General features: G+C 42.0%; 2 protein-coding genes across 9 annotated transcripts in view; one reads left to right on the top strand and one right to left on the bottom strand.

Moving 5' to 3' along the window:
• The window catches only part of NEU2 (neuraminidase 2), a 35,960-nt gene that overhangs the window by 8,290 nt on the left and 2,083 nt on the right, over positions 1-25,587 (bottom strand). The window contains exon 1 of one of the 3 annotated variants that reach the window (XM_088060891.1): positions 15,306-15,329. The exons of 1 other annotated variant lie outside the window; for it this stretch is intronic. The gene's annotated coding sequence lies outside the window, so the exon portion shown is untranslated. Of the gene's footprint in view, positions 1-1,039; positions 1,228-15,305; positions 15,330-25,587 lie in introns of those variants that run through there. One more of the 3 variants, XM_088060886.1, reaches the window with a different exon arrangement.
• NGEF (neuronal guanine nucleotide exchange factor) overlaps positions 4,913-25,587 on the top strand; it is a 48,123-nt gene continuing 27,448 nt past the window's right edge. For 2 of the 6 annotated variants that reach the window (XM_014258347.2, XM_014258345.2), the window contains exons 1-4: positions 4,913-5,218; positions 12,926-12,983; positions 15,760-16,131; positions 19,426-19,540. In XM_014258347.2, coding sequence (XP_014113822.1) covers positions 15,864-16,131; positions 19,426-19,540 — 383 coding nt within the window. In that variant the 5' untranslated portion in view covers positions 4,913-5,218; positions 12,926-12,983; positions 15,760-15,863. Of the gene's footprint in view, positions 5,219-12,925; positions 12,984-13,527; positions 13,584-15,759; positions 16,132-16,784; positions 18,203-19,425; positions 19,541-25,587 lie in introns of those variants that run through there. The other 4 variants (XM_014258346.2, XM_005529561.3, XM_014258348.2 and 1 more) reach the window with 4 other exon arrangements.

The raw sequence follows: 25,587 nt of genomic DNA, 5'->3' as shown, positions 1-25,587 counted from the left end.
AATAGCAAACCTGTTTTGCATATAAGGGGTGGTTCTATGTGAGCCAGACAAACAATAGGGAAATACTTTTACATTATACTAGTAATTAAGCAGCTTATTTCTACCTGCATGGGTTGGCACACTGTGGCACAGCTGCTTGTTCTATACAGTTCAGCATGCTGTCTTATTTCTTGGTGTTCTACTCCCCTGGTGCTGAGGAAGGCAAAGTTCCTCTGGTTGCAGCATGTAGACTCCCAATGCTTTCTCTCAGAGTACTGAGCTCTGGGAAAGTTTGCCTGAAGAATCCACAAAATTGTTATAACCAACAGGTGATGCTGCTGTCATAATCTAACACTCTGGCTCCACACACCTCGAATCCATCAACATGTTCTTTCTGGATAAGAAATGGGTTAACACCAAAAGTTCCCAGGCAGGAATGCAGGAATGACATGCTGATACATTCAGGTGCAGCTCCCAGAGCCTCTTTGGAAGTGTTCTGAGGCCAAACTATCCCAGCAACTGCAGGCAAGGAGCTACTGGGGAGAATCAAGCTGGGAAACGGAGGAGAGTACAAGACTAAGGTCACACCAGAGGAAGAAAGGGATGGCAGCACCCCTTCTCCCAGCTGTGCCCGGCTGGCTGAGAGGCAGCACCTGCAGCTGCTGCAAGTACCCAAGCAAGTAATTTCACAGCTACATTGTGCTACTGCTGTCATCTCTGACAGCAGTATCCCATTTCTTGCTGCATCCCTTGCTTTCCCCTTTTCTACTGAGTTTCCATTGTTGCCATTAACACTTCTTGTCTTTGAAGTGATCTGAAAGAATGAGAACAATAATCCCGTGAAAAGATCTTGATAGTCATGGAAAAAAGGGTAAGAAAAGTATCCTCATTTGATGGCAGTTGTGGTTGATCTGTGCAAGCCAAATAGGAAGCTGCAAAGGAGTGGATTTACAACCAATCAGCTGACCAACCAAATTAAGGTAATGCTTCTGTATTACTCTGTTTCTCTTGAGCAACTCTGTTGTATGCTTTCCTGTGCCAGCAGGAATGCTCATCTTACCTTGGCAAGCCATCAGAGGATATCAGACTGGCAGAAAACTAATCCAGAAAAAAAAAAAAGTGAACAGTTTCTGCCAGGTCATTGTCCTGGACTGCATCAGCAAGAGCCCATCAAGCAGCAGAATCTGCACTTGGAGCAGGAGCATGAAGCTGCTGACAGGAGGAGCAGAGTCACCACCCAGACTAGCACTTAGCCATTGGATCTGCATTGTAAAACCACACCCCTTGTTTACGAACCTTGCCTAACTGGGCAAGTAAAGTACAGCCTTAATTGGGGCACAGGAGAGAAGACTGAAGGCATTTGTATCTCACCTGGAATCAAACAACAGTGTGAGGAAAAGTCCCTCCAGAGACAATGTCAATGATATCCTCCAGACACTAACTTTTAACAGTGGCTCCTGGAGAAAATCCAGAGTCAAGTAAAGCAGAAGCAATTAATGGAGGAGGAAAAACATTGAAGAGGCTGCTAAGGTGCAGTCTGCCAGAAAGTGAGACATAAATGACTGCTTTATGGATTTCTTCACCTTTTTTCTTCTCCCTGGCTAGCAGCAGTGTTATTCAGGTGATTTTCTGAGTCACACACTTGGCTTCTGCAGCCAGACAACCCATAAATACTCATTTGTTTAATAAAAATCACATTTCCCAGCTGCAGTATAAAACTGGTTGTCCATCTTCTGAGTGGAAGTCCCAAGTGTGGCTTGGTGTGGTGGCAGTGGTTCCATGGGCTATGATGGCAGTATAAATATGGCAGAGTAGCTCTGCCTCTAGCCACCTTCCACCTCCCCTTATCATCTGTTCCTCTCTAATTAAGATTCCACACATTCCCCTGCAGCCAGCAGGGGTGCCCCACTTTTGACCCACTCCCCAGAAAAAGTCAGTGTCAGACATGTCTGTGCAGAAGCCAGCAGGCTAGAAAGGCTAAATCTACTCCTAAAATGAAGGATGTGCTGCTTAGTCCTGCAGTGAGGTTAAAATGAGTGAATCCCAGTGCCTGTGCAGGACAGTCCCACAATTAACATGCAGGCACCCCACGCTGCTTCCCTGCAGCCACCAACACCGCTACCAGCATCCAGGCTCCAGCACTGCTCTTCAGCCTCCAGCCCACAACACAGACCTACCTCTATTTGCAAAATCCCTTCCTTCAGATAAAAGTGCTTTTCCCAAACAACATGTTGTGTTCTGAAACTATTTTACAAAACTGTTCCTTATTAACTATCAAAAATGGATGTCCCACTGTAGACATGCATAGCCTGATCCTCCCTCTTTCCTTTCAGTGTAAATCAAAATCAGTGTCACCACTGAAGTTTAAAAGAGGCTTAGGTCTGAGTAGGATCAAAATCTTCCTTTCTATTGTTCCACACTTACTTCATTGCCCTTATATCTGATTGTTGTAATGAAAACGTTTTTAAAAAGGTTAAAAAATGCAAATAGGGTGTGTGGGTGCATTAATAAGAGGATATAAAAATAATGCAGAAGATAATATAATGGCAGAATCCCTAACAATGGAGCATTTGAATTTGGAGGACCGTGTTCAGTTTTGGGTGCCACGTCTTAGGAAAGATTCAGCAATAGCTGCAAATGGAGGCTGAGGAAAAGAAGTCAGAAGCTAACGTTCCTGAGTGTATGTGAAAAGAAACTAGCAGGAAAAAAAGAGATGGCACATCTAGTGAGTGACATGCAGTCCATTAAAATTTTTCAATGTATATTTCCCTTGCAAAATGCTCAAACCTGACTCCATTGATTCCCAACATCATTAGAAAGGCAAGGGTGGCTCAGGTAATTCAGTATTTTTGCTCTGCTGTACAATGTAGCTGCTGTTGTCAGGCAGTTGTAGTTCAAATCAGGTCTGTGGGGTCAGATCATGTGAAGCAGCAATTACACAGTACTGCAAATTATAAGTTAAAACATTATGTGCTGCTTTCCAGGCATTGGGGAACATGGTATCATTGCTGCAGAAGATAAATCTTATAGACCTGGGCTTTGACTAAAAGTCTGTTCTGGCTGGGAAGGAAAAAAAAGACAAGCAAGAAAAAGCCAAAGTAATAATGATTATGAAAGTAACAAGCAAATGCTTGTAAATGCTGCTAATGGCAGAGCATTGTGGGAAACAGGGTCCACTGGATGAGAAGACATCCACTGTTTTCTTTTAATACTAATTCTAGTTAGGGAAAAGAGCCTCCGAGCACATTTGAGACCAGCACCCCACTATCCTTATCAACATCCTTAGGTGTAACAGGCATGAGGAGGAGGTTCTCTTTGGGTTTGTACTCTTTCACATTCCACTGACTCCACTTACATTACTTTTGATTTCCATCAGGAGGAGTAAGCACAGAATCCTGCTGCTGCTGCCTCTCTCACAGCAAATACAATTTATTTCCTCACCTCGTGGAAAAAATGGGACAAAATCAAAAAAATATTCCCTTAACTCAAAGGGCAACAGTATTACCCCATAGCAGACCTGTAAGCCTTCTGGCACACCATGATGAGTCATGGGTTTGTCACAGGCAAGCTTCCTCACCCTATGAGAGACAACACCCAATAAACAGCCTGCCTATTATACACATTACACCATTTCCCCATTTACGTTGCCCAAAAAAGAAAATACTCTTTATTTTTGTTAATGGCACAATCTATGGGAAGCAAAGGAAGAGAGGTGGTGAGGTTTGAATACAAAAAGAGAATTGTAGAAGCAGGATTTATTTAGCCCTAAAAAAAAAAAACCAAAAAACCAAACAAACAAAAAAAAAAAACAAAAAAAACCGAACCAACACCCCACTGAGAAGGAGTTACTGCAGCAATTTAATGACTGGAAAATGTAATAAAAGCATAGTTCCTTGCTTCATGTACTCTGCAGTGCTTGGACACCCAGATAAGCAAGTCTGAAGCACAAGCCTAGCTAGATTCACCCTGGACAACTCTTGCAACAGAGAGGAGCCCAAATTCCGCTGCATCCCTCATTCCTGTGTCCTGCCAGCTCTCAGACCAGGAGTGCACAGGCCTGATGGTGACCTTGATTAATCATTACAGGATTAATTGTTGGCAGCCCTCTATGCCCAGGCCAGGCCTTCAGCTGGTATAAAGGAACACTGACACTGGTGATCATGATTCTATGATGTCTGAACTCAGATTAACCCAATCTTAACTCAGTGAACATCTTTCATGGAGTAGGCTGGGCATACAGCTGCATTTTAAAAAGAGTAATGTTGTGACCAATTAAAATATTTTGAAATGAACAAGACAATTGGCAAGTTCAGTGAACTTCAAGAAGGAAATAAAAACCAAAGAAAATATTAGCAAATCAAATTCAGCAGGCTATGTGATGTTTTTCTAAGAGTCAATCCAGATGCAGTCTTGAAAATACAGAGCGAGTTATCCGAGGATGAGGGGAAAATTCTCTGCTAGGTATAGCACTGATCTAAGCAATGGCTATTATTTGTCTTCCTTTGAAGCACTGGGCCTAAGTTGCCCCCAGAAGAGAGACATTCAAATCATAGCAAGAAAGTAGCCTGGTAATAAGGTAAAATATTTTAAGAGGGAAAATTATCACAGGCATTTGAACTGATCCAAAAAGCCTTCAAATAAAGCCAGGCTGGCTCTGCTATATCCACCCCAGCGCCCAGGTATGTGAACACACATGAAATTAAGAAATGGCAATCTAAAAATAGTCATAAACATGTAGGTCTTTTCATCTCAAATGGCTGTAAATAATGTAAAGCAAGAGCAGTTTCCCCACCAGTGGGCCTTAAAAATGGAAGCAAATACTATTTACCATTTCCACTTGAGTTTGCAGATTTGGACTGAAGTTTCGCCCAGTTGTTAAAGATTTATACGGGAGGTTTAACAATCCCCTGTCATTAAGCCTCGGCACAAGCAGTGCAAAGGACGTTCAGGGCATATTTGTACTAACTTATCTGGGTAAAGAGAAAGCTGTTCCTTTAAACTGTGTTTGCTGTGACTCTGGAAACTGAGCAAACAAAATCAGAGGGACACTTTACTCTCAAGCAGAACTGACAGGAATGTAGAAGGACTGAAGGACAGCACACTTCTGTAGGACATACCTGTCTCTGGATTCACAACTGAATTGCAAATCCCTAACTGTTTGGGAGAGTTTAATTCAGACTTTTTGGATGTACCTCATCTCAATGGCAAACGAGAGACTGGCTCAGCCCCTGAGTGTCAGGTGAGTAAAATCTTACTCTGGGGGGATGCTGGTAGAGGAACTGCCTGAGGAAGAAACCTCAGGCCACAGACAAAGGCACAAGGCCAGTGCCCAAGAAAGAACTGACTTTATTCTACAAGCAAAGTCATACTGAAGGAGTCCTGTGCAAGCCAGAGAGAACACAGTTGTGATACTGTTGAAATACTGGCTGACAGAGAGGAGAGACACCGCTGGCACAGCGTGGTAGGCATAGAACCCACCACCCACAGGCAGGAAGCCTAATCAGAGGGGAGACACAGACTTCACAGAATGACATTAATGTGACCAACTGAACAGCAAACATTCCCAAACCAACCAAGCTGTGTGTCTTTTTCCAGGGGCAGCACAAGTTGTGATTTTTCCTGTCAAACATTTATGTGTGATCTTGCTTTAAAAAAATATATAAATAAAGACAGGAAATATGAAAACCAGCCTGTTTTCCTCTTAAGTTCAGGCTGATCCTTCCCCTAAGCCAGTCTTCCCTTTCACTCTCAGGAGGCCAATTGCTGTGAATCCAGTGTAACTGTGAACCCTGTCCCAGCAATTACGTATATTTTTAAATGTGCAAAGTAAACAAGGACTCAGATTTCATAAGAACAAGCTAGCTCTTCTGATCTTAAACTATGTATATTTCTAGATCTCTTAACTAGATTTGACCGTTATAATGGAGCTGTCACTTCCAGATCTAGCTGAAAATAAGAAATAATGAAAGCTATTTAGAATATTTTGCTGAATTTGCAAGAAGTGCTAATTGGCTGGCATCCATTTTAAGAGACAGACAGGAATTTTATTCAGGGCCGATTTTCTACAGATTCAAATTGGGACTGTTAACTCAAATCTACTTTAAGAAAAACTGTAAATACAGGAGTATGTGTGAAACACCACAGTAACTGCCAGATGAGAAAAACCCAAAGAACCCATTGTCCCACACTGCTATTATTTTGGTGAGGACATTTGCAAGACAATGTAAAATGCTTTAATATTATAATAACCTTCATCTGTCCCTGAGTATGTGGCCAGTCCCTGGGGATTTCCTTCTGAAAGTACCTTGTTCTATGATTTCTATAGGCAATTATAATTTTTCCCCCCAATAATTATTAGAGGAAATAATTCATGTTTCCAAGCAGCACCCCATGGAAACTGCCTCATCATATCTCAAATAAGGAAAACTGACAAGACTCAGTAAAGCCTGAAACAATCTGGAAGTCTCATCTCCCTCTTGCCTTCTCTTTCCTATGTGAAATCATCTTGGAAACAGATGTCTGTGAAAAAACAGGTCAACCAGGTTACTCAATCTGCAAAACTTGGACTTTGCTGTTCCAAAAGGGAGCAATTCCTAAAACAAGAACCCTTTTTAGGAGCAGTTGCAGTCAGCTCAAATAAAATTTAAAAAGAACAACAGGGCCACCGAGGAACTGGAAATCTAGACAAGATGCTTGCTTTTCACTGAAATGAAAATGTAGACTGAAATGTAGAAAACATCAAATGAAAAATAACCAAAACCAAGAGAATATTCAAACTGTTTCATTTTTTCCTTTAATTACAGTGTGTTCCAGAGTTCTTTTGAACACATCATGTTATCTCATGTCATGTTCTTGCACTTACATTGAGCTCCTGCTCAAGTAACTCAGAAGAAAAAAGACTATAGAAAAATGTGGGAGTCTTCACAAACTATTATATACTGCTCCCAGTCTAGAGATGGGGAACTAAGACTGACATGCTCAAGATTGCCCAGGGAACTGCAGTAGAGCTAAGAAATTACATCCACTCTCCCAGGGCCTGATTCTGTGCCACAGCCATGAGATTCACTACTCTCATCCCAGCCTTCCTCTTTCTGTGCTTAAAAACTGGGACTGAAGAAGAGGGTAAAAACTGCTGTTAGAAGGAAAGATCCAGAAGGGAAAGTTTTGCCAGCCTTTCCCAGAGCTTGGGTAAAATGAGCTACAGAATTGCAGTTGTGGACACCATGGCAGTAATTTGAGATGGAGACTCCCTGTGGATATACATGCAGTCAGAGCACTGCACATGTCCCTTGTTTTCCACAGTGCCATGCTGGCTAGTGCTGCAGCTGACAAATTAGCGGCTAGTGGGGAAGGCTGGGGGCTGATTGCCTAAGCCCTGGGCTAGTCCCCCAGGACTGGGAGACAAGAGGCTGCTCTGCATTGGGAGCTCCAGTCCAGCAAACTTCTCTTCCCACCAGGGTCTAAAAACGGCCATTCTGAAGGGGAAGTTTGTGTCCTTCAATGCTGTTGCTAATGAGCTTCCAGAGCTGTGTATCAAGTGCTTTTCCTGAGTTACTAAAGACCCATGCAGTCAGAGTAACAGGCTGTAAGAACACAATCAGCTTATGTCATGTTGGAAATTAGCTGAAATTAGCTTGATGCGGTTGACAAGGATAGCATGGCATAGCAGCGCTCCAAACCTGCCTGTCTTTTCAAACTAAAACCAGCCTAACAGGATTCTGATGTCTTAGTGACTTCTGGCTTCTTTGCAGCTAAACATTTGCAAGCAGATTCACCAAACAGGCACTCCTCGGACCCTCCACCCAATAAACACCGAGGGAGTAAAAAGTGAGAACTCTACTATTTCTTGATCAAGAAAATTAACTTTCTCTTTCCCTGCTTCTGTGTGGAAGCTTTCAAATGAAAAACAGTATGAATTCTTACCTCTCTGTAGTTCAAACAATCACCCATGCTCATTTCTTTAATAACTTCCATAACAAGACCATGCTACAGCCAAGTGCCTAATACACAACCAGAAAATGTAGACACAGAAGTGGGAATCATTATATTTTTCCCCAGGAGCAGCACAGGTCTTGTCTGCCCAAGGGACACTTGGCCTGTCTGCTTACTACTGAGTCTGTTTTGAAAAGTTTCATCCAAGATATCTGTTAATCCTCCTTTTCCAAGTGTCTTAGCATTACTAAACCTCTGCTTTCAGCAAGGCATTATGCCCTGGATATTATTTCTCATACCATGTTTTTGACTAAATAATTTCATCAGAGACTAAAGCTTGATACCTTAGTCCTTTAAGTTTTTTAAGCGAGTTCTACGTTGCATATATATTCCGTGGCTAGAAGGCTTCACACAGCCCAAACAGAACAAACAAAAAGGAACAAGGACTTGCAACTCCCACGTGCAATCCTGCAAAACAGAAGAGATCATCAGGCAAACTGCTGAGAGCCTTCCTGTGTACGTACTTGCAGAGTACATGGGTATATCCTGCTTTGAGGCTACATCCTGTGATTTGCCCCTAAGCCCTGAGCTGGTAATTGTGTACTCCCCCAGCCTAGGAGATGCAGTGATTTGGCTTTTAATTATTCACTTACCTTCCAGAGATAAGCCTGGAAAATCTCATGAGTTTTCAACTATAGCTCCTTAGCAACAATTTCACTATTATCTTCTCAGCAGAAATAAGGAATGGGATAGCATCTATGGAAAGAACATTTTATAAACAGCAGGAAGAAGGAAAGGGGGCTTCCTCTAGAAGCAAGAGTTCCTGTTAGTAGAGAGGCATCAGTGATGTCAGAAGAACAAGGATGAGTTTTAGACATTTTATTTCTCAGGACTCTCTCAAAATCTTCAAGCAAAGATGCATTTTCACCATTACATGTGTAATAATTTAAGGAAAGGAATAGAAATAAGGTCAGATTTTTGGTTTATTAGCAGAAGCAGAAGAGTTTGTAGATTTCCACTTGTACTCTTCTGTATGATTTAAAAATGAGGTTGACTCCTTCTACACAGCTGGAGAGAACGTGTGTGTTTATATAAGTGTATATATGTACATATACATATATGAGTATAGTTCCAGAGGTGAAATTCTTTAACACCTGTGCTATTGCCTGTGGCTACATCTACCACATGAGACCCAGGGTTGAAGCATGGAATTCAGTGAGATAGGGCTGGACCACTCACTGAGTTGCATGGATTGAGCAGGGATGACAATTAGTGGCATATAAGAAACCACATCTTTTTAGATAATTGTTCTTGAATCATAAAGAATCAACAAACAGTGAGAAAGATAAACATCCTGCAGCAGAAAAATATGCAGCTTTTAGTGTTCTTTATTATGTATATATTGAGATATATTAGTTAATTTACACAAAGTAGTGAAATAGTCCATGTTTCATCCAGAGGGAATTGTATGAAGGCATGTATTCTCTTCTGTCATGTATTGTAATATTTGTAGAACACACTTATTTGGTGGTCCTGTGGACACATGGCTTACCTTTATGCATAGAACTACCCACAGTGCTAGACTTAATTCTAGAAACATTTTTAGATCTAGTGAGAACATTTGAGTAATTTTTAGCTACTTTAAATGTACTGGTTTCTCTCTCCATCCCCATTCACTTGGTCTCAGGGTTTCTAAAACACATGGTTTGGAGGATTTATTATATGGGTCCAATGTATTTATTTTTAGTCTCTGAAGTGTTTCTAAAACAGGTTCTCTGTAACATATGTGCAAGACAAAAAGGATTTTTTTTTACACAAAAGTGTAATGAACTATGTAATTCTGTCTTGGTTTTGCTTGCTATAAATAAGGTACCAGCACTAAATCATGGCAGTAGAACCATTATGTTAGCTTCCTCAGCTGAAAGACTGTGTCAAAACTGGAGTGGCTGTAGTTTGATTCTGTTAAGCCTGGTTATAGAATTCAATTTTATTTACAAAATAAGTAGAAAATGTTTAATTTCTGGAAACGTGGGGTCAAACTATTTGATATTCTTTCAGCCAGCATTCCCAAACTTATTATCTAATTTTCTCTAGCTTCTACTGCAAACCTCTTTGGTCCATGTCGTACTCTCTGGTCAGTCTGTTCTCATGTTCCACCTGTTTGTCTCCACCTTTGTGCCTTAATCAAATAATACCTTGGCCTTGCACCTAAATAGTTGAAATTCCTGTGTCATGTACCTTGCTCTGGACATGGACAGGTGATTAACTGTCTTTTGCCACTACCTAATAGAAAGTGTCAGGATTATAAACACTTCCAAGGATGGCGATCCCAACCAGGAACAATGAAAATATAAATATTTGTGTAGTCAGGCAGCTGAGGGCCATGAGAACTTTAGGATAAGATGTTACCATGCCCATACATCCTTCTGCTGGAATTCAGTCCCCCTGGAGCAGGGATGGCTCAGCAGGACATGTGAGAGCACCACACACACTGGTTCCAAGTCTGTGCCTTCACCTAAGCCACTGATGAGGCTAAATGAATTCATAGCTGCATCTGCTGAGAGCTAAATCTACCAGAGCCTAGGGCTGAGTCTGTGGGTGTTACTATTCCCCTGACTCAGACAGAAATATCTCCCAATGCAAATGCAGGCCTGAGCTTGTGTAGAGCCCCAGAGGCTCTGTCAGGGTCCTCTCACATGTGGCACTCCTTAAGGGTTTGGCACCCGCAGGAGCAAGAGCGGCTGCTGATGAGTAAGGCCTGCTGCTAGATTTTGGAATGTGCTGCATACCAGCAGAGCTGGGTTTGCCTCATTATCATGCAGAGCAAAAGAGTTTAGAAATGACATTCCACTCCAATTAAAACCAAGTAAGATAGACAAAAGTCACTGCCTAACACATGAGCAAGAATGTAATGGGGGACTGGTTCTGGTGGGAGACAGAGGTTTGATTTTGGCTTGCACAAGACTTTAAGAAAAGCATTTTAAAATGAAACCATTAAGATGCAGCTAAATTGGCATTTGCATGTACATTCAGACAGTATTTAAAGAAAAAATATTAAAGGAGCCATGTTATTTATAAGGGCTTGAAGTCAAAATTTTGTCTTAAAAAAGCCCTATCTGGTTCATCAAATATACATGAAAGGTGCATCCCTATATTCAGCATGCCAAACCCTCCAGATGAGTCATTAATTTGGCTTTTACACTTGAAACAACTTCAACACATAAAAAGGAAGAAAATATTATAAAATTTTCTGCCTTTCTACAGCACAAACACAGTACAGCCAAAACAGCAATTTCTTCATTGAGCCCCAAAACAAAATGATGTGCAGGTAGACATCATTTAAAGGAGCATCCAGCCATGGATGGATTAGAGCTGATGGCAAAACTAACACAGCACTAGTTCCTAGGTAACTAGTTAGTAGTTATTAGGTAACTCAGAGTAGGGGTTCATTGTCCTGTGTGCTGGGAGCACCAACCTGCATATTTTGAGTGGACACATCAATACTGTTATCTTGATTACTGGTGGTGGTAAGGACACATTATACAGTCAGACAAGGGCAATTCTTCTGTGACTGCATGTCCCTATATAGGCAAACAATTCAGTCAAGTTGTATTCATACCTGTTATTTTCTACTTTGAAATATCCCTGAGTCACACAGCTGGAGATTTCAGTCTGTCTCTAACATTAATTAAGCAATCTTCATTACTCTCCCAGGCCGGGCAATAGCATTGTATAATATCAGCAAACTGAGCAGTTTTAATTTCAAAATCCTTGTGTTAACTTCCTTATTGCAGTATTTAACACTTTTCAGTCAGCCAATACACATCCCCAGTTTAAAGAGGAATTAGGAATTTATTGAAGGACTGGATTCACTAGCAAGAAGAGCCACCAGTCACCTCCTGCACCCCTTCCATCGCAGGGAATGCTGAGAGCAGGGAGCCAAATAAGTCCCACATCCCACACAAATTATTGCCTTGTGGCAGTATAAGAGAGGGTGCAGAAAAAATCCTCCCAGAGGCACAGGCTGTCAGATCAGGGCCAGCACCAGACACACCAAAATAGCCCATTATCCAGGACAGCAAAGTACTAGGGGGCAAAGAATCCATGATCCAGCTGCCTGTTCTGCTGTGCTGGAGCTCTGGAAAACTGCTGCTGAGAGAGGGGCCAGGGTGTGTGGAGCAGCAGGTTTGGCAGGGAAGAAGGTGGCTCATTTCAGCAGCTCAGACACCACTTGCACCCCTCCTGTCTCAGCAACAGCTGAGACAGCCAGCCTGGCTTTCCAGGGCTGCCAGCCCCCAGCAGCTCACTCTGCTACCAGTGCCCACCAGGGCTGCCACCAGTGACAGACCACACAGTCTGCCTCTGCCACAATTCATTTAGCTGTGCCTGCCTGGCACATCGTGGGATGAGATAGAGATGCTCAACTGATGCCAGAATGTACCTGCTGCTCCAGACTCACACATCAAACTGCCCATAATTAACCCATTTGAAATACTTGCAGGTCTACAAAGCGTCAATCTCAGTTTTCAGACTACAGCCGCTACTAAAAGCATCCTTATATTTAATTAGCCCTACCTGGTTAACAGAAGTTACACCTAATACACCTTTGATACAGCTGATATCCTTCATATCCCTCTAAGTCCACTCATATAGTAGTCACATCCACAGCTAGCCTATGCCTTGAAAACACCTCCAGTCCCACTGTCCCAGGGGCAGCAGTGCTCCCTGTTTCCTACACACATCCACGAGTCCAGATCCACACTGTCCTAGGAACCTCAGTCCCTTTTACAGCTTGTATTAGCATCTTACCCAACATCCCTGAGTTCAGCTGTTCTTGTACAAATTCATGGCATTTGCTGGTAAATGCCAGTTTTCTACATAAGCAAGTAAAACTTCTATATAGTCTAATTCCTGGAGTCTGGATTATGTGTGAGTCAAAACACATATTTCTAGTGTTGCTGTATGTGCATCACTTGCTGGCTTCACTGTTGTCATCTTTCCCTTTTGCCTACAGACTGCTGCTTTGGTCTCCATGAGCTCTGGGCAAGTGTTTGCCTGCAAAGCACATTCAGGTGGGTGGTGACTCAAGCCATGTGATTCTATGGTGGCATGTGAATATACTTGGGAGGGGGTACTCCTGACAAAAGACGTGGCACTCACCTACCTCTGACTATCAGAGATGAACACCTTCTTAAAAAATTCTCTACAAACACTCAGACACGGGTAGTTAAGGTCCACATATCCTTGAGCCATTCTCTGTCACTGAATAGTTTGTCTGCTACCATAAATATGTAATACTAAATTTTAATGCATCCTTTAAACATATCCCTAGTTTTTTAATACACCTAAACAAGTGGAAAAGTCAGGACTATTTGATTGACATATCAGTAAATGGCTTCTCAATACTTTCTTAGAGTATCAGTTTTGGAATCAGAAGTATTGACTTCAGAAATGCATTCTGTTCTTGAATTCTCCATTGAAGAAAGTAAAAAACAGTATATCTTGTTTATAACCACTACACTAAATGAGTGCCCCTTCTGCCTCTCCTAGAAAACATGAAAGTCTCTCTCTCATCCATTGCTATCTTCACTTCTGATCAAGGATCTTGTTTGTTAGGGACTGATTGAAATTTATCAGGATGGGAACCCTTCACTCCTCTGATGAACAAAAGAGTGAGTATCTAGCAAAGATAAGCACACAGGTTTGCCAGGGGTACTGAACACATTGATAAGTCTTTGGGTAACCCAGCTGAGTGTCACCTGGTCATGCAGGGGGCTCCTTCTCTTCCAAGGGTCTTTGTAAAAGCCCAACAATGAAACCCATGTAGTCTCATATTCAGAAGTCAGATAGGTAAAAGGGGAAAACAGTCTTCTCCATGCACATGTGTGCATCTCTTTGCCTAATGATCCCTTTGGACATTTACATGGTTTTGAAACTACTCATGCCTGGTGAGCAGCTCCTGTGAAAACTTTATCTATATTTTAATGAAAACACTAGCAGCAATTTGCAAAGCATTGCAAGTTACGTCAGCTTTGCAAAGGTCGTGAGAGAGACAGGCCCTCTGAGTCACATGGACAAGGGGTGGCCATTTGAAGCACAGAGGAACTTTGATGTAGAGAAGATTGTTACAGGTTCATCTCCTCAAATGTCAAAGCTTAAAATAATCTATAGAAGAGAAATAAATAAAAATTTAGCAATTTTTAGAGTCTGGGGTTAAGTAGGATTATAGCTGTAATATTAATTATAGTCCAGTTAGAAGATACACTTCCATCACAGTTGCAAGGATCAAGCCTTTGGGGCTCTAGTCTTGGGACAGAAAGAAAGACACAGGAAAAGAAATAGCCTCTCCTTTCTTTTCAAACTGTCTCCAACAGCAGCTGTTTTTATTCCGTTGTTCCACACACCCACAGAAAAAAGAAACAGGCTTAGTGAATCTCTGTGCCTCAGAGTAGTTTGCAAACCAAAGTTAACACCACCAACAACAAATAGGTCCTTCATACACTTCCATTAACACTGGAAACAGTCCCAGAGCAACCACCATAGTTCCAAACAGTCCAAAAGGCAGAACTGAAGCCAGGATCCAAATTTAGAGCTGCATGCTGTGGTTCAGGCTATGAAAGAAGAAAGCAGGCTTTCTCCTCTGTAGAGCCAAGAAGCTTACGTCCAGCGCATGATTTCAGGGAGTGACCTTCTCTTTATAAGGATACATCATAGCGCCTTCAAAAATATTGGAAAGCAGAAGATTCACAGTTGATGTCCCAGGGTCTGCTGGAGTGACCCCAGGGACAGGCAGGGGAAATATTTGTGGAACACATGGGTTCACAGAGATTGCAGAATATCCATAAAAAATTTGAAACACCTTCTTTCTAAGCTATCTTGTGTCTTGGATATACTGTAACATAACAAACGAGTGATACATGTGACTTCTTAAAACAGCATCTAACTAATCCACAGCACAGTTTTATGCCCTTCTCTCAGCCTGCTGTCAATTTTATATTCACATTTCCTATATAGCATCTCTTTCTACTACTCATGACAGCCCCATCAGTCACAAAATCATGTTATATACTCAGAAAGACTTTGACAGCTGAAAGAATTCAGCAAAGTACCAGGGAATGCTTAAGTAATCTGTTCACATTTTACCCAGTCCTGCAAAGGCTGAGGGATCAACTGATGTTTTGCTGTTGTGATGTGCCTCCTAAAAATTCTTGGGAGTCCTGGCATAGTCCACATACTGACACACAGAGCAGAGGATTTTTGTGCTGAAGTCCCTGTGTCCATGAGGAGGTACACTGGCACTTGAGAACTCTGGGAAAGGAAATCAAGCCCCTGCACTATATAATCTTGTCTCTTCTACCTTCATGCTCGACAGTTATGGATTTTTCTTTGCTTACCTGCACAGCAGGAGTAAATGGTGTTGATAAGTCCAGCCCTGTAAAAGGTATTAATTCTTCTATTACATGGAGAAGTACACAGATAATAGACAGATTTACAGAGCTTTCTCTTCAGCTTTTACCTCTTATTCCATAACATTTTCACCCTCATATAAAAGGACACAGCCACTATCTGCTATACACTCTAAATAACCAGTAATAACAAACCAAAATACAACATTTTTCCAGTAACATCTGCCATATGTCATGGAATGACAACCATTTGATATAAGCATATCAAAGCAGTGTTCAGGTCATTAGAATAAGGCTTGTAAGATGATGAGCTCAGAACGATCTCCAATAAAAAGTCCTGTAAAGTCTCCGTTATCCTAAACAGATGATGGACTATGGCCTCTGAACTAAAAAGAACTTTGTTCTCTCTTCTCCTGTTACGTTCTGTTTTGTCTGTCTCCAGCTCTAATTCAGATAAAGCTGATGGAGTTGTGGAGGCTACCTGCCTTCTGCTGCGCTGCTGCTGATCCACTGTCTCAGTTGCCATAGAGACGAGCTCTTGAAGCCATGGAAGAGCATGGGAGAGAAGCCACCCACAGGCTCTCCACTGGTGGGCTCTGGCAGGGCCATTCTCAGCAGGTACTAAGAGAGTCAGGTTCGGTCTCTGAAGGTGAGGAAGAGTCAACAGGTGCTAACCCAGTGACACACGAGGGGGACTTGCACACACATTACATTGCTATTCAAAGAAATTCCAGGTATTACCGATCCATGAGACTGCCGAACAGAGGGAAAAGGAAGACTTCGAGAGAGACAATGCATGTGCGTCATGCCACAGGTGAGTACTGACCCAAACAGCATTATGCTGCTTTTTCCTGTGAGATTAGGAGCTAGAGGAGTCAATAGAACAGAAGAAGGACAGGAAGATAGAAAGCAGCTCAGCAGTCAGCACATAACAGAACAGCCCTGCCCTACAGCACAGCAGGCAGAGGAGTGCCATTCTTCTTTTCTCGGCTTGGAAATGTAGAATGGTTGGATGTTTAAAGACAGTTCATGACAGAGAATCTAAACATATGTGGGACTCTGCACTGCCACCCCTCTGCTTTCTAAGAGAAAAATAACTTAGACATAAAGTTGTCGATGAAGTAGGGACTTCTTTAGCATACAGAAGTTACATATTCAAAATGTAACGTCATTACATTTTGTCAGTAAAACCAGAGGAAGTGGCAATGGTTCCTTATGAGGGAGGAACAAGACTTCTGTGAAAGTGCAGTTACTGCTACTTTGCACTGAAGAGAGCTGTAAGAAACACCTAGGCTCCCTTTAAACAAGGAGGCTGAAATAACAGGAACACCATCCAGAATGTGCATGCATTCAGCCATAGCTTCAGTAGAAAAGGAATGAGTTGGCTTTCCCTGAGTATGAACAGTACATAGCATGACTACAAGGCCAGGCTGGAACCAGACATCTTTCAGGTTTCAGGGCTGGAACCTTGTCTGAGTTGATGTCTGTGAAAGAAGCAAGAGAAAGAAGAAAGAGAGGGCAAGGAAATGAGCTACTGCAACACACTGAGAAGCGCTGAAAACAGGGCTGCATGAAGGAAATTGAAGTTGTTTTAATCTAAGTCCTAAATGAGAGAGACCTGGAACTGGAAACATAGAAAATGCCCTTTGCTTCCATCTCCCAGGTGCTTTGAGAAACTGAATTTTAAAACTCCTTCCCAGCAAAGTTACCTATTCTATGTTCAGGTTATAATCTAACAGAATCAATGCACTGGACTATGAACTTTGGATAGCTGTATGAATCAAAATGATACATCACTGTTTATGTTCAACTGCTCTGCAAACCACTGAAAGCTATTACTTTGATATGTAACAGTGAAGCCACCTCTTCAGCTCCTGAAAGTAGACCAAGTTCTTTAAGAAAAAAAACAAGACATGCTCCACCCCCCAAGTAAAAGGGGTGTGGGAAATGTCCCCAAGAAAATAAGCGTATCCCGCCTGCCTCGCCAAGGGAGTTATGCTGCTTCAGCAGTATAAAGGTCCATTCAACTTCGTGGCATGGACAGAAGGAAAACTCCCTCCTTTCTCCAAGTTTCCAAGCAGACAGCAGCAAAGAGCTCCTGTTTAATATTCTACTACCGTTGCAACGAAGTTTGTGGATAAACTGAGTGTTGCCTATGCCTGAGCAGAGCTGGTCTCCACCCTGCGGGTGCAAAAAGGACCGGAGCAGCCGCGCTCTCCCCGCCTCCCAGAGCACTGCTGCAGAACTAGCACAGCACAGCCCCGCCCTCCCTCCTGCTCCCGGCTGTCGCAGCGTCCCCACAGCTGCCTGGGAGCTCCTCACCCCTGCGACCTGCAGCTGCCAGTGCAGCAGCACCGGCACAGAAAGACTCACCTTCTTCCTAGATCTGCAGCATCATGGCATCAGGACATTGGCAGAGGAGGACATCCCTTATATCTGGCCAGTGTCATTGAGGAAGGACAAGCTAAGAGAAGGGCTTCTCTCTTAGCAACTCATTAGAGCATCCACGAGGCTGACCTGTGCTTCTCGGCCACTCCCCTCCCTATATTACCACTGCTGAAACAGGATTGGTTCCAGACAGGGCTTTTCCTTCCATGTCTGCAATTGTTCCGCAAGACACACTGGGAACGTGTCTTTTCTCCAGTCTGTACAGCAAGACCTGGGCTAGGAGCAATAGTTCTTTCTCCAAGGTAACTGTAGCAAGTCCTCCTCAGAGCTACGGCCTTTAAATCCAACTAGGATTGTGTAAGCAGCATTTCTCTCTCTCTGTTTCCCTGAATCCATTCCATCTCCCTGAAACTGGACAGAGGGTGCTTCTAAACCAGCCTCATTTGTAGCAGGAACTTATGACAGCATTTGCTGACATGCTTGGAAGCAAGGGATGGGTGAGTTATTTTATATTGCCTTCCAACCCATTTGAACAGCAGCAATCCAAGGATGTGACTCAAGCTCAAATGTTAACCTGTTCTCATTTTGCTCAGGGAACAACTGGAGGGGAGGAGAGGGGAAGGCAAGAATACAGGAAGAGACAGAAAAGACAGAGGAGAATAGAAAATGAGAAAAATAAAAACTCAAGAAATGCGATCACAGAAAAACAATTTAAAATTATCTAAATCCAGCTGAGGGAAAGGCTTCCATACAAGCACCCTTTGCTATGGATGGTCAAAGCAGCCCAGCTTTGACTTATAGCCTAGGAGCTGTAAAACATAATATATGCTTTTCTTTAACTGGAAAAAGAATTGTCGCAATCTTTTTTTACAGAAGGATGAAGTGTTTAAGCTATTCAAAGTGAATAACTCAAATTACTGTTTCATAAGGCCTTGGCTCTATTTTAGAAGGTTTTAAAACTCTGTATGTCATCCCTTCCCTTTGAAAATTGATTAAAAAGGTGCCTCGGAAGCATGCTTCAGTCAGAGCACTGACCTGACTGTGCTGTCACCAGTGTGAAGGACAAACAGAATTATAACTTAGACCAAAATATTTCTAATAAAAAACATAAGGCCATTTATTAATAAACCTCAAACAATGGGAGATTTCATATGAAAAGTGAAATGCACCCTCTCCTGCCAACTACTGCAGTAGTAAGCCTTGGACTTAATGCAACTTTGACTCACTGTGAAAGGATCAGTGGTTCATCTGAGGGAAATTGAAGAAGCAATTAAAAGTAAAGCTCTATCTCACCAAATCTAACCTTGATTTATCTACTAAACTGAACATCTACGGTGTGCCTGAAAGCAGAGCAATAATGATGCCTTAATTTGGGAAACCAAATATTGGCATGCACAGGCACACACAGCTGAACATTTTCTGCTTAAATAATTGCACTGAAAATCACTCATGTTGGGACCCAACCTGCAGTGGTGAGAGTGCTACTCCCATACCTAAGAACTGATACCCTAAATCCAACTTCCCCTTTTCTCAGCTGCATTTAAGCTGAGAAAAGCAGCAGATGACACTGATCTTGTTTGAAAATCAAAGCTAAAATGTAACCACCTTTGTGTCTATGGTCTTTCTGTTGCCTTTGGTGTCAGAAAACCACTACATACAGTAAAGGTAAATAAAGAAAATTACTATTTTAACACCCTTTTGGCTTTCTCTTATATCACAGGTTCGCTCAAAAACAATGAGCCCATCAAAGAGCCTCTGAATGTTTTATCTCATAAGGGATCACCATCTCCAGCAAACTCTGATCAAACAACATTAGATGAATTATTGATCCAAAGGTAAGGAGGTTCCCATGCAGGGTATTCCCCATGCCTTCCCTGAAAACTAATCAGAGTGGTGTCAGAGTGAGAATGCTTCTTTTGGGAAGGACAGCTGGACTAAGCTGTAGCTCTGATCCATGCCTTCTCACCTTGACTTGTGGTGCTGCTTTCAGTCTTAATGACTTATACAGTATAGTACTAGCATGGTGGTAAAAGGGTTTTATCAGTGTGGGCTTGAGGAAGAAAAAGTGAAGGAAAAAGGGGGAACAAGAAGAGAGTGGGGAAGATGGAAAAAGGGGGAATGTGATGCAGAATCACCCAGAAATGTTAGCAAACTGGGCAGACTGCCTTAAACAGTTACTTGAGAATAGGAGAGCCTGTGGGCATTTCATTATGGAACATCCCAACATCAGGGTAATCCTATTCTTGGCCTTCACAGAGCGCTCTCCTGAAGCCTGTTACACAATCCCACATGAAAAACAGGATTTTATAGCTGAAGAAGTAGCTACAAAGATATTTTCTAAAGTATCCAGACTTTTTGTTTGCTGTTTACTTTAAAGAACTGATAAGCAACAGAGGCTTTCAGTGAGGTAGTGCTTTTTGGCTTAAATCCCTCAGCAACAAAGGTCCAGTGAAGACCCTGGTCCCACAACTCAGAAATCTACATATATCCCATAAATCTGCCCTCACTCCTGCTCACTCACCACTGCAGCCAGGCAGAGAGAGGAGCAGCTACCTATCCCTACACTTTCAAATATAACTGAGGTTTTCTCCCAGACTCCTTCTCCAGCTACTCACCTCCTGTGTGTACAACTGTGAGATAGTCCCTCCTTCCATTGTAGATCAAGCTGGAAGCAGTAAGCATGTGTCCTCTAAAGGGGGCATGCATCCTTCTGCACCGTCTGGTCCTAATCACTGAGACCAGCTGTCTTGGGTGCTTTCCCAGGCACCTTTCCTTATGGAGAGGACTCAAACAGAACAATTATAGCCAAATGTCAAGTTGGATTTAAATAAATTAATTGCCTTGGCTAAAATTGATTGCCCCTTGGCCATAAACTGAGCATATGAAACTCGACAGCCACAGTCTGCTGCGATGTTAGACCCATCTGTCTTCCTCTCCTTGGGGCATAATCATCACTGTCAGTCTGACATCCTGACACTGACACTTAGGCAGCTCTGAAATGTGCAATTTCTGATTCTCCCTGGAGCTGGAAACAATGAGCCTGTGCTAGGAGTTAGTTTTATCAAAGACTCTGCTGTGCACAGAGCCTGGCAGGTCAGTACAGGTTCTAAGTCATGTGTCTGCTAAAAGCAGGCAGTCCTGCTGAGTGGCATATCTTGAAACTGAGCACAGAGATTTAACAGAGAATGAGACCAAAGTTCCAGCTCAAATTCATCTCATGTCCTCTTTCTGTCTCCAAAAGATCAGTTGTAATTAATAAGAGAGCCACTAGAAATCTGCATTGGGAAAGCCTGCAAGAGCCTAAAAAATTGACATTATTTGTAGTAATCAATAATATCTCACTTCTATTTGGAAAAAATGGCCATTATGCAGATAAGTAATTTAAAATATTATTGCTAGTCTCAAGAAATGCATTTAATTTAACCCAAAAGAATAAATCTGGTGCCTTCCAGCTAACCATTCTTCTGAAAGCAGAAGCTAGCAGTTCTGCAGAAGGGACAGTACAGGCACCTCTGACCAGGACATTCTCAGGAGTGGATCACCACAGTCCTAAGTGCAAGTGGGGCAGCAGTGCTGCATCTCTTCACATTCAGAAGCATCCTACAGAAACCATATAAATACTAGGGCCGTCACAATCCCTTCTCCTTGCATGAAGATAACCAGCAGGTCTGACACAAATGGGCTCTTCACAGGCAAGGATGTCATTTCACATATAGCCATGCTACATAGTTCAGGGCAGGAAGTAAACACAGCTGGGGAACATAGTAAGGACCTCAGGAAAAGAAATTGTCATCTGCATTTTACTCAGATGGGATTTTGATTTGAATCTACATGTCTTTCAAAGCTCTGAGAATAGTAGAGTAATTCACTGATCTCAGAACACTGATGTCTGAACAAAAGATATCCTCAAACATTATTGCTGGTGTTCCAAACTCTGGATGGTCATGGGCAATCTATAAAATACTTCCTAAGAGAATTTTTATGTCTAACTATGCTCAAATGATATTTTTTTCCCCATGAGCTTTCTTTTACACGATCTCCAGCTCCCCCTAAGCCCTCTAGAGTACTCCAGAACATTCCATAGCTTCCTCTCAGTCTCGCCCATTGTACAAAGGTCTAAACCCCTGCAATGACAAGTCACTTTCCAACAACTTGGCTGATTTGCCCTGAGCATCTCAGTGCTGTTCAGTGTTGTTCTAGTACAACTTCTGCTTCCCAGAGTGACCAGGGAAGGAGCTGAACTCATAAAAAGCTGCTCTTTCATACTAGGATCAGTCCTTCCAGCTCCGGTGTGGCAGCAGTTGCATAAAGCTCATAGAAAGTTGTCACAGAAGATCCACTGGAAGAGAAATGCAGTATGGAATTTCACTTTGCAAAGCCCATGGAGGCCATTGGTCTACCATACAGAGCAAATAATTTCTTTATGCTGCTTCTGAAACCTCCAATTCAGATAAACAGTGACCATCTAAAAACCCTTTGATCACCTTTGATCTGAGCTCAAAGAATGGAAGTGCTACAACGGTGAATACAAATAGTCACCTCCAGCAGCAAGAGGGAAACTAACTTGTTTGAATTCCTGCAAACACATGTATTAGAGAAGCAGTACACATGTGAAATAGCACAGCACTCTGAAGGCTGTTCGTGTGAGTTTGGGTTAGCATCCCTTAGCCCAGCACTCTCCGTCCTGGGCAGCAGAGGGCACTGCTTTTATAGCCTGATTTAACCAGAAGAGCAAGAAAAGCCTCTGGAGAGTCCAGGACCTGGATTGCAAAAGGATTTATACCACACTTGACCAAGTTTCCTTCTACTTATGAAATACATTTCCTAAAGTTACCTCCTCTTTATGCTGCCAATGGTGCTTCAATTGCAGGTGGTGAAGTCAGGAATAGCTGGTGCAAACACCTGTTGACCAAATCTTTAAATTTTGTTGCTCTACAACAAATTTTTGTTCTTTCAGAGATAGATAAATAGATTTTTTTTTCTATCCCTCTTTTTGTGCAATCTGCATCCTAAAAAGTATAAGAGCAACCATATTTTCAGGGAGAAGTATTTTAAAAACTAATACATTTTCAGTAAAAATAGCCACTGTAGGTATTAAAATGTCATTACTGTAAAAATATCATATTTCACAGGATCACACAGAATAGCAAGCAATAACATACACAATTCTAATAAAGCATCCTTCCAGCATATAGCCAATGGAGATCCCAATCCCAGCCTGCCCACCTATTCCACCCAGTCTCTTCTTGCCAGGTTTTTCAGCCCACTCATATTTTCATTACTCTGCAAGGTCTAGGCTTTGCCATCCAGGTCTCCCAATCTGATCTGCTTCATCTGGGCATGCCCTGACCCCCAAGTTCTCCATCAATCTCTTTGTTTCACTCCTTTTCTATCAGTTTCAACTTGTAAATCCCCACACAATTTCCTCAGCCTACTATTTCTCAGACACATTCTTCTCACTCCCCCCCTGTGGCTCATATCTCAGTGTCTTTTTTGTCCACAGGCTCTTATCATTTGGCTCCTTATACAATCTTAGTATCCCACCCCTCCTCCTAGCTCCAGTGCCAAATTTTACGGTCTTTTCCAATTCACCATTTCCTGAAGCATCTGGTTCTGGGTGAGTTCCTCTCTTCATAGCAGTCCCCTGGTCCAGAAGTAAACCTCTTTCTCTCCATGCTTGAGTCTTGCTCCTTCTGTTTTTCAGTCAGGTGGTTTTCTCATCATGCTGATCGCAGAAATGGCCTTTATTCACAGTGCCTAGATCTGGACCAGGCAGCTTTTACAGCTATGACATCAGAAATTCTCTCAGCCCTCAGGACAACACGCATTCTCTCCATGGGCAGGAGCTCAGGAATTTTAGGTACTAAAATCTAAGTCTAAAATTTGTGTGCATTGTGGACAGTGGAAAAGGGCCTATAATTCTATGGATTTTCATGAGTGCAGAAAAGATAAAGCCCTCGCAAACAAAAATTTCATTTTGTGTATCAACAGAAAGCAAAGTTTCTTGAAGGGGAGAACAACAGGATTTCTGTTTTCCTTTAACAGAGATCCAATCATATTTTCCTAAGTCTAATAAATAGTTATTTTTTTATATATATAAAAAATAACTTGTTTCTGGCAGACAGTCAGTAAGTAAAAGTGTAATTTTGATGATTATGAGCATCAAAAGGTTTGAAGCACATAAAGATGTCATAAACTGAATTCCTGAACATTTTTAGTTATTTGTAAGTCTGCCAGTCCCAATAGATATAACTAAGGTGTTTTGATGAAAGCTTAAGGAGCTTAAGAAGAACAAATTTATTCCTAGCCTTTAGGATCTAAAAATACTAGGGATGAGAATTCCCACCCATCTACCATTAAAAAGTCAAAAATCAGGAATAGAAAGTGCCCAGACATACCGATTGCCAAAATCACTGTTAAAAAATACACATGAACAGAGGGAACCTGAATGAAACTGAGGTATGAAAAAGTCCTTGAGTAGGTATAACATTCAAATCTATTAGTAACTTCACACTTCTCAATAATTTGGTTAGCTCAGATTTAAAAAGTGCTTCTTACCTCATCTTGTGGCCTTTCTTGGTGTGAAACTCCCACTGACTAGAAGGGTTTGGGGAATTTTGCATGAATAAAATCTCCTGGGCTAGCTCTTCTCTTTTTACTTTCTAGAAGAAGAAATTTAATTTCTAAAAATTGCTATAAGACAACATTTAGAAATGCATTTCAATTTCATTTGAAAACAAGCTCTTTGCAGAGCTTTATTCTAAGGATTGCTTTTGAGTTGAAATACACATAATAAATCTTAGTTCAAATGATTACTCATTTTTCAAAATTACTAGTGCCTGAAAATACAAACCGAGATTGGGAATTCATCCCTCAAGCGTAACTTAAATGAGGTAATTGTGATAAACTAATTATAAACTCTCATCAATCATCACATTTTTAACACAACATGGACCAGGTCAGCCAGTGTTTAAAATCTTTTCCAGTAGCAGTTCCAGTGACGCTGGAAACAGTCTGCAACAACACAAACCCTTCCTTGCAGAACATGTGCAAGCTCAAACCTCCTTCCCTTTGTCCACAGGGAGTTAACCATGTCAGTAGAGTATGGCCACCAAGGATCATTTCCAGTGCCTTTATGCTTGCAGACCCTAAGAGTTCCAGAGAAAAAACTGGAATTTGGTCTGTTGGGGCACTGCATGGCTTTTGTCACCAATAAGAGCAGAGGGCACGCAGCACCACTTCTACAGCGATGTGAGAGGATTATTACAGGGCTTTAATGTATGTTGTTCTAGTAGTTGGATTCTTTCTTTTTCCCTTCAACTAGACAAGGAGCTTTAGGAAGAATTAGAGGGATTTTGGTGAGAAAACTGGTTTGTCGTCTTAAGTTTGTACTGATTTTGGTAACTGGGGAAAAACTCTTTAGGCTCTGTATTAAATTTCTTGTTGTTACTATGAGAGAGAAAAGTACACCTCCTCTAAACGCCTACCTCATGTTTAAGATCAGGTGGAGTAGGCACCTTTCCAGGTCTGAGCCTGCATTTCACAGCAGTGAATAATTATCCAAGGTGGCACTGCTGTGGTCCTGACACCCATCTGCACATCTTCTACCTCTGCTCTGTTGGCACAAGAGCTTAACTGCCCAGACCTGCTCTTCTGTGAATGGATAAGCTTGAATGAGTGCTGGCATAAAAGCAGAGGTAGAAATCTGCCTCAGGGAGTCAAGTGAAAAGTGGAATTGAGCAGCTAGGTTAGCTTAAACTTCATATAAAATCCTAACAATTGTGGAAGTAGGGAGGCATCTTATAGCTATTCTACTTCACAGAAACAGTTCAGTATTGACTGACTTAAAGTAGTATCAGAATAAGGTGAATAAGGCATTCAG

The sequence above is a fragment of the Pseudopodoces humilis genome, chromosome 11, assembly GCF_049639895.1.
Source record: "Pseudopodoces humilis isolate 2021_Gansu_Grassland_sample_001 chromosome 11, ASM4963989v1, whole genome shotgun sequence".
Taxonomy (NCBI): domain Eukaryota; kingdom Metazoa; phylum Chordata; class Aves; order Passeriformes; family Paridae; genus Pseudopodoces; species Pseudopodoces humilis.
Note: the sequence above shows the minus strand (reverse complement) of the source record. Positions and strands in the feature narration are given on the sequence as shown.